We start from the raw sequence: 9,459 nt of genomic DNA on the forward strand, positions 1-9,459 counted from the left end.
GTTGGAAGCCGCCCAGAGTGGCTGGGGAAACCCAACCAGATGGGCAGGGTATAAATAATAAATTGTAATTGTTATTGTTATCATTTATTATTATTATTAGCGCTGGGTATAGGCGTGTGTTGTTCTCACTTTGTGTAACATTTCAGTGAAGCTTGTGGTTATTCCAGGCTTGTTAGAGGTTTCTCTTCTCGTCTGTTTCAGTCGCCGTGGATGGTCACTGGAACTGCTGGTCTCAATGGAGTCCTTGTAATGCTGGCCATAAGAGATCTAGGACCCGTGAGTGTGACAATCCTTCACCGCTAAATGGAGGGAAACCATGTGAAGGTGAACAGGCCCAAGAGGAAGAATGCTACCTCTCCATATTTGCTGACAAGTAAGAGTGAACTAGAAGGGCTAATTGTGGGAAGGGCTGTAGCTCCATTGATTTCCATTTGTCAGGATTTTGCAGTTTCCCTATTTGCAGAATTTCAATGAAAATGGAGCCAGGAGTGGAAAATGCCAATGCTCACTTAATTGTTCCATGTCTGGGATAGAAATAAATCTGGTGCATATGATCGGTTTTGTTGCTCCTTTCATTCCACAAACAACACATCATTTATTACACACACAATTTGCGTTGTGTCTCCTTTGCGTTGAAATCAAAAGGTAGAATAATGTAATGACAATGTCAGTTACATAATCTACATAATTAATTAAGTCAGATAGGTCCACCACAGCAGGCAGTGAGGCAAATAATGTAGTCTTTGGCAGAAGATGATCTATAGTGGAACGGAAACAGTGCTGCATGTGACAAATAAAGAGACAATGGAAAATGATGCCTTTTTACATCTCAGATTCGATCCCTGGTATCTCCAGACAGGGCTCCAGAACCCTAAAAAGCAATTGCTCCTCAGTGAAGATAGTATTCTTATGTCCACCCAAATCTCTGAGCAGTAAGAGGATTTTTTTGGCAGGAAGCACCTACCTTGTTTTTGGCTTCCTCAGAATTAAGGTTACTGGAGACTGGTGTCTTTGTGACAATTATTTAAATTAATATTTAAGAACCTGGAAGAGTCCTAGAGTCTTTCTGGTGGTTCTAGTAAGCAGTAAGCAAATAAAGGTTGCAAGAATTCAGTGGTTCTTTTCTTCTAGGGGGGCCTTGTGTCTCAACGATGGTGACGAGAAAAAGGAAAAGGATATTTTGGTTGAGCAGCCTGAATCTGGATGCCTCAAACCAGACCCTCCAGAACATGGGTTCATCAGGGTGAGTGTTGGAACTTGTCTCTCTCTCTTTATCTCAATGCCTAGCTTGCTCTTGCTCCTGTCTTCAGCAAAGAGATGGCCTGAGAGGCCTCTGAAGGGCCCCTTCTTGCCTTAGTGGACCAATTTGGAATTTCTCATCCATGTTGGTGGCAGGACCAGCAGTGTTCTATGAGCAGCTGAGAGCTGCCATTTTAATTTCCCTCAATTCATCAGAGGGAATGTGGAGGAGATAAAACATTAATGTTTTTGAGATTAGATTGTCAGACTAGGATTTGGGAGATCCTCCTGGGAATTCTCACTCAGTCATGGAGCCCACTGGAACCATTGGCTTACTTTCAGCCTCACCTACTTTACAGGGTTCTTGCACAGATAAAGGAACAGTAGAGAACTTTATGGATACACTAATTTCCCTGGGAGTACTTGTGTAGAAGAATGGGGTGGCATTTGCCCAGATAAATAGAAGAGCTAGTGATATCCTGAAGAAAGGTTCTGTGGAAGAGCTTTCGTGTTACCAATCCAAGTTGTGATTCCAAAACTTTTTAAAACTTGTTCAGCGAGTAAAAGCAATTCTCCCTGTTGATTTCAGAATGAAAAGAACTATTATGCTGTTGGCGAACAAGCTGAAGTTGTCTGTTTGAGTGGATACAACCTTGTGGGGTATCAGTTCTTTCTCTGCCTACCAGATCAAACGTGGGCACAGAGGCCTGTCGATTGCCAGCGTAAGAGCCAGAAAAACCCTTGCCAGATAGAACGATTCCCCCCTCCCACTGTGTGACCTTTTGTGGGTTCTCCCAACCCCTGCAAAGCCGATTTATGGGGAGGAGGAGAAGGGGGAAAGCCCCATTGTGTTAGTGGGACTTGTTGCTCTCGCTTCTGCTAGTGCAACTGTTTAGTTGAATCTGGAGCAAAGGGATAACTAAACATATGAGTGGATCTTTAATTGCATGTTTAACCTGCAGGCTTTTTATAACAAGATGCTTATTTTATTATTTTATTTTGCTACAGCATCCTCTTGTCTCAGACCATCAGCATCTCCTGGTGTATCCATTTCTCCATTTAAAAGTGACTACAGCATTGGAGAAACCATCCAACTTAGCTGCCCTGCAACCTATATCCTAAGTGGCCACAGACAATACACTTGTGGGAAAGGCCCATCCTGGAAGCCTCCTGTTTGGAGCCTGCTCACCTGTGAGAAAGGTAAAGGGATGCAAATTGATTCTATGTGGTTCAGTGGCTAGTACAGTGGTGCCTCGCAAGACGAAATTAATTCGTTCCGAAAGTTTTTTCTTCTTGCGAGTTTTCCGTCTTATGAAGCACGGTTTCCCATAGGAATGCATTGAAAATCAATTAATGCATTCCTATGGAAACCGCTTGCCAGGCTGGCGGTGCGGAGAAGGGCTTTTCTCCCCACCGCAAGCCTTCAGGACAGGTACGGGAACAGAGGGGAAGGGGCGCAGCGCTTCTCCTCTGTTCCCGGGGCTTGCGGTGGGAGGAGGGTTTTTCCTCCCCACCGCCAACATTCAGAACAGCATTCTGAATGTTGGCGGTGGGAAGGAAAACCCTCCTCCCACCGCAAGTCTTCAGGACAGCCATCCGAAGGCTGGCGCGGGGAGAAGGGCTTTCCGCCCCACCGCCAGCCTTCGGAGCAGCCTTCCGAAGGCTGGCGCGGGGAGAAGGGCTTTTCTCCCCACCGCCAGCCTTCGGAGGAGCCTTCCAAAGGCTGGCGCGGGGAGAAGGGCTTTTCTCCCGACCGCCAGCCTTCGGAGGAGGTCCGAGGACAGTGGGGAAGACGCGCTGCGCTTCCCCGCTGTCCCAGAGATTTCCCTATGGGCTTTCGTCTTGCGAAGGAAGCCCATAGGGAAATTCGTTTTGCGAAGCGCCTCCAAAACGGAAAACCCTTTCGTCTAGCGGGTTTTCCGTCTTGCGAGGCGTTCATCTTGCGGGGCACCACTGTAGTCTGCCAGACCAGGACTGGGGAGGTGCAGGTTCAAATTCACATGTAGCTATGAAGCTCACTGGTTGATTTTGGGTCAGTCATTGCTTCTCAGTCTTTGCAGGGCTGTTGTGAAGATAAAAGTGCATGACTACATATGTCATGTCATGTTGTGTGGATGCCTGATTATCGTCTTCCAAAGCAACTACTCTATTCTGAACTTAAAAATGGTAAGTGCAATGCTGGTGGTCAACAAAAGAGACTCAAAGACGCTTTCAAGGCAAATCTAAAAAACATAGTAGTATAAAAACTGACAACTGGAAAGCAATGGCCTGTGAGCACTCCACTTGGAGAGCAGCCTTTACCAAAAGTGTCATGGACTTTGAAGGTGCTCAAACTCAGGACGAAAGGGAGAAACACGCTGAGGGAAACCCTCACCATGATTAAGTCCCACCTGAAAACCTATCTCCCCACTTGGAAGGACGTGTGGATCCAGAATTGGCCTCCACAGTCACTTATGGACTCATTGTTAAAACCATATTTATGGAAGACAATCTTACTTGGCTACGAGTGACAGAAGAAGAAGAAGAAGAAGAAGAAGAAGAAGAAGAAGAAGAATGGTGCCTTGAACTCTCTAGGAGCAGGGAGAAATAAAAATGCAACAAATAAATAAATGGACACCCACCAAAACCATTTTTTATGCACCTCTCTGATATAGTAATGTCCTCCTTTCCAGTCCTGACTTGTGACTTTAGGCTTCATTGCCACTGTGCTCTCTTGCTTCTAATATATCAGTTCTCCATATGCGTCTCTTCAAAGCCGCCTTCTCTCATTTCATACCATATTCAAACTTAATCCTTTCAAGTCTCTACGTCTGCCAATGCTCTATGCAGGTGTAGGACTGCAGCTCCGTGGCTGAGCATCTGTCTTGCCTGCACAAGGTCCCAGGTTCACTCCTTGGCATGTCCAGAGAGACGCCTCTGCCTAAAACCCTGGAGAGCTGCTGCCAGTCAGTGCAGACAGTATTGAGCTAGATAGACCAAAGGTCTGACTCAGCATAAAATAACTTCATATGTTATGTTATCTGCAGTAGTATTTGTGTTTCCAAGCCCCTTGAAAATCATGATTTGCTGGTTGTTGTTTTCCCCAGATGGTCACACTCAAGCTCAAGGCAGTTGCAGGCCAGGCCAAAAGCAGGCTAGATCCCAGTGTGTGTGCCTGTCGCCAACAGAGGACTGTGGGTAAGGAAAGCTTCATCCCCTCCCCACCCACATGTAACATGTTGAAATATCTATAGCTCTAAACTTCTTTAGCTGGAGTGGGAAGTTTCAATGAGATTTCAATGCTTGTGGGATTCCCCATACATATGCAAATAAAGAAACAGACAATAGCTATTAAGCAGCATGACAGAGGTGTTGATGCACACACACATTTCTTTTGTTCCACTGTCATCCTTGGTCAAATAAGTTTTTGAAACACTACCGTGCTGCGTCCCCACCCAAAAAGAAAACCCACTACAAAACCTGTTTGGCGAGAGATTACTGTACTCACAGAGAGCAATGATACTTCTTATGTACCTTTTTCAACACTCTGAAGAACAAACAAAGCATCATCTGCCTCCATGTCAGATTTATGTTAGTCTCATAAAGCTGTCTGATAAGCCTAGGGACATTCCAGACTTTAGATTCACTGTCTCCTTGAATCTCTCCAATGTGCTGAGCAGGCTTCAGGTTATTTACAATCAACTGTTCTACTGTCCTCCTTTAAAGATGATGGAACCTAGGCTGCTCCTTCCTTCCTTCCTTCCTTCCTTCCTTCCTTCCTTCCTTCCTTCCTTCCATCCATCAGAGACTATTTCATTCGGGCAAACAGGGCACTGCCCCACTAACCTCAACCTGCCCTCTTTTTTGCAACCAATTCAGAAGGTGACACTAGCTGTCAGGTTCCTCCTTTTTGTTGTGCAGTGGGAGGAATATGGGGACAAAACTAGAATTAGCTTCTCCTTTCACTCCTCCTACTGTCCACTAAATTCTTTCTCTTTGTGCTTTCGCAGACACTACTCTGAAGATGTTTGTGTCCTGGATGCCGCTTCTGAGCAAACCCTTACAAAGCCCAGCTGTCAGTATTTGGCAGAAAAATGCCTTGCAGAGGATTTGCTCCATTTCCTGCATGCTGGCCCTTGCCTCAGTGACACTGACTTGTGGTGGGCCAAGGAAAGGGCCAAAATGTCCACAAACAGCATAAAGAAAGAACCTTGCGGCTACGACACATGCTATGATTGGGAGAGCTGCCTAGGTAAGCATGACTCCTCAGTCCTTCAGTGGCTCTGGGCTAATGCTCAGCACTGTGATCGCACTTGCAGCAATTACAGTTGCATCTTTCGTCAATTAATTTGATTAACCGATTAAAACAGAGGCGAGAACCTTTTTGGCTCCATGGGCCAAACCTGGGTTTTAGCAGGAGTTTCCATGGCATGGAATTCAGCCAAACTGAGCAGCGCTGGCATAGCTCAGATGGTGGATTATGAGACTCTTAATCTCATGTTCATGGGTTCGAGCTGGGCAAAAGATTGGACTCCTTGGGACAGGGGCTGGACTCAATGACCTTCATGGTCCCTTCCTGCTCTACAATTCTGTGATTCTATGATTTAACCCCCTGTCCATCAGCTAATGAGTGAGGGGTTAAATTCTGCCCATTTGGCTGCCCTGGAACAGAGGTGTATACAGTCAACCCACCCTCACGGCCGTCAGATGATGTCACCAGTGATGTCAGTTGATGGGTGGGTGGGTGTGGTTTGGAGAAATGGTTCCGTGGGCTAATGTGGACTGGCCCACAGACTTGGAGGTTCCCCACCCCAGGTTATAGGTTACTATACCAACTAAGCTGCAGCAAGCACCCAACACGGCCAACTGCCAATGCCAGCAATGGCCAATAGAGGAAAATAATGTTATCCATCTTGGAAGTCCCAGGGTGGTCCCAGGAGAGCTGTGATCCCCTTCCAGCTCCCAACACACAGTTGAAAGCTCCATCTTGTACAAATAGCAGCAGCTGGGAAGGGAAAGTACTGTTTGTTTTATGAAAGCGATCTGGTATATTTCTGAGTGCGTGCCTGTGCTAAGAAGTGAAATCCCCGTGGGATTGTTTGTTCAAGCATTATTGTGCAACGAGGGAGAAACAACCATGGCTTTTCCCGTAAGGTTACGAAATGTTTCTTGGCTGGCCTGTTGCACCGAACGGTTCAGCCAAGAAAGGGAAGGACACTGGCTGTGTGGAGAGAGGTCAGAATGAGGCTGGCCTGTGAAAGAGAATCGACTCTTTTCTTTGAAGTATAATAAGCTAACACAAGTTAGTACCTTGTTTCTCAGTGGGTGAGTTGAGCACATCTCCAGAAGACCAGGAAAAGAAGACAACTTTTTAATTTTTGACCTGGCAGCTCCTAATGTCAGGAGCTGTGAACCACCTAGGGAACAGTCATAGCTCAGTGGCAAAGCATCTGCTTTGCATGCAGAAGGTGCCAGGTTCAATCCCAAGCACCTCAAAGTTGGGCTGGAAGAGACTCCAGCCAGACGCTGTATTTCTGTCTTGCTTCTATAATATTTCCAGCCTTTAACATGCCAGTGTGGTGTAGTGGTTAAGAGCGGTGGACTCGTAATCTGGGGAACCGGGTTCGCGTCTCTGCTACTCCACATGCAGCTGCTGGGTGACCTTGGGCCAGTCACACTTCTCTGAAGTCTCTCAGCCCCACTCACCTCACAGAGTGTTTGTTGTGGGGGAGGAAGAAGGGAAAGGAGAATGTTAGCTGCTTTGAGACTCCTTAGGATAGTGATAAAGCAGGATATCAAATCCAAACTCTTCCACTTCTTCTTCTCTGGGTACCATTTGAGTGAAACAAAAACCTGTTTCTTTCTTGCAGAGACGCACAATACCTGCTTCTGCCTGATCCCTAGCCAGTGTCCGCCAAGTGAGGAGCACCTCTTCTGCCTCAACGTTCGGCACAGAAGGATGACAGCCAACCTCTGCACACTGGGGGCCATGAAATGCTCCAAAATGAACTTTGAAGTAGTGCATGAAGGACGCTGCTTGGACTAAGAGCCTTTGGGGGTCACTGCTGGGTTTGCAGCTTGCGTGGCTGCATTCGTTCTGGGCCTCTACATGCAGCTTGGATTTCAAAGGCTGAGCTTTCCGATTCAGGGCTATTTCTTCTCATAGCTCAAATACGCATGGGGGTTCAAGGCCACGCCAATCCTGCTTTCCATTAGCTGACTTTCTCTGGCCGTGCGTAGAGTGTCCTTCTTTTGAAGGAAGCCAGCTTCTCTACTTACAAGACGCATATAGTCCTAGTGTGGAGTGCTTTACCTCTCCCAAGAAGCCGCTTTATGAAAATCCTGTGACAGTGCCTCTCAACATGATCATAATGCTAAAATATAGAAAATAAAAATATTGAACAGTAAGAATTCAGTAAAATTAGGGACGGTGGGCAGTGTCAACCTGATGTATTTTGCTGCCAGAAGTGGGTCACAACTGATGCCTCCCTACTACAGTTTTATAAACTGTTACTTCACTCTTCAGACACTAGGTTTTGCCTTCTTGCCTTCTATCCCCTTCATACTGCCTCTGGGAGGATGCTGCTTCAACTGCTGCATGTCAGGGCCAGACCTACCAGTTGGCAAAGATATCCCTCTATGAGTCTAGAGAGAGCTGACATGAGCTGGCAATCTATTCCAGGGGACAGAACCCTCAGGCTCAGGGCGAAATGTGACCCTCCGGGCCTTTCTGTCTCTCCTCAGGCCACTCCACTCATTGGCTCTGCCTTGCACCCCCTTTGAGTGTTTTTGCCTCACTGGAAGATCAGTGGTCGGGTTGAGCACATATTCTGCATGCCGAATGTCCAGGTTTGACACTCATCACCTCCAGTAGAATGAATCTCAGAACGTAGGCTTGGGAAAGGCCTTGGAGAGTCACCACTTACTGAAGCAGGCAAGACTGGGCTAGACAGCCCAATAGCACGACTTGCTCTAAGGCAGCTCTACAAATTCACAAGGTTGCCGCTGGCTTTCCCTCAGCTGCTTCCTTGTTCCTCAGATGCAGGGCCGGATTTAGGTTTGGTGAGGCCCTAAGCTACTGACGGTAATGGGGCCCTTTATATGTCCATATGTCCTTTGTCAGCAACAAATTGTCGCTGTTTTTTGTGTTGAATATATACCATATGGTAATTTATGGACATAATAGCCATTTGCACATAACAAAATAGGAGCCTACACAAAATAAAACACTGTTGCTGTATGTAGGATTTATTTTGTTTGTTTTTATCGTATATTTTGAAAATGTACATCCAGTTGTTTTTTCTTTAATTTTTTGGGGGGCCCCAAGAGAATGGGGCCCAAAGCTATAGCTTGTTTAGCTTATACATAAATCCAGCACTGCTCAGATGCAAGGAACGTTGTATTTGTTTTCCTGCTTATAATGCCACTACTTCTGTCCTATGTTCTAATATTCCTTTCACACAACAGAACCTGTTGCATGCTGTGGCTTTTTGACCGGCATGTCACACTAAATTTCACTCACACCAGTGGGCGTGGTGTGGCCCAACAATGGAAGCCTTTGGACAATGCCTCTATTCCCCTGCCCTTTCCACACATGCCTGCTTCTCTCTTCACCCACGAAAAGGACAGGAAAGAACAGCATGCCAGTATATACCACCCCAAATTCCATCATGTTTACTCCATCAATTTTCTAGGCTAATGAGGTTGCAAACAGATTATTTCCAGAGCCAGTTAACAAGAAAATAAGCACTAAACTTCCATTAGATTCTCAGAAGTGACTCTTACATTGTGCGAAAGATCAAATGCAATGTGGAAATTGACAGGGAATGTGGGGAAATGGAATGAGCTGCCATGTGAATGCAGCCTTAGATGTAAATTTGACTTCAGAAGCCAACCAAGAGTGTAGGAGGCCACACTCCAGATATGTTTGGATGATGCAAGCTTTCCTCAGCTTCAGAGAACTTCCCTGGGAAGTCCAGAGCTTCAGAAAGTGGCAGTTTTAGGGCTATTATGTAATTCTGGTTTCACACAATCACCACTGGTGCATATTGTGATGGTTAGAATCCTGTCTAATGTAGGTGGCTTGGGGGCTATTTTGTAGTACAATATGTATTTGCCTATTGCCTCGCCATTCTGTGTTCAGCATAACCTCGAGTCCGCTTGACATACATTTGGGGAATAAAGTTTCTGTTCTGTTAAAATGTAACTAATACAAATAAACGTCTCATCAGAAAGGCCAAC

General features: G+C 46.0%; 1 protein-coding gene across 4 annotated transcripts in view; it reads left to right on the plus strand.

Annotated features, from left to right (window-relative positions):
- LOC310688880 (complement component C6-like) overlaps positions 1-9,458 on the plus strand; it is a 29,325-nt gene extending 19,867 nt beyond the window's left edge. For all 4 annotated transcript variants that reach the window (XM_083465798.1, XM_083465797.1, XM_083465796.1 and 1 more), the window contains 7 exons: positions 202-373; positions 1,132-1,243; positions 1,829-1,961; positions 2,248-2,439; positions 4,326-4,416; positions 5,229-5,470; positions 7,089-9,458. In XM_083465798.1, the coding sequence (XP_083321924.1) occupies positions 202-373; positions 1,132-1,243; positions 1,829-1,961; positions 2,248-2,439; positions 4,326-4,416; positions 5,229-5,470; positions 7,089-7,264 (1,118 nt within the window). In that variant the 3' untranslated portion in view covers positions 7,265-9,458. The remainder of the gene's footprint in view (positions 1-201; positions 374-1,131; positions 1,244-1,828; positions 1,962-2,247; positions 2,440-4,325; positions 4,417-5,228; positions 5,471-7,088) is intronic.
- The last annotated feature ends 1 nt before the right edge of the window (position 9,459 follows it).

This window comes from Podarcis liolepis (genome assembly GCF_965112155.1).
Source record: "Podarcis liolepis genome assembly, chromosome: 11".
In the NCBI taxonomy this organism is placed as follows: Eukaryota; Metazoa; Chordata; class Lepidosauria; order Squamata; family Lacertidae; genus Podarcis; species Podarcis liolepis.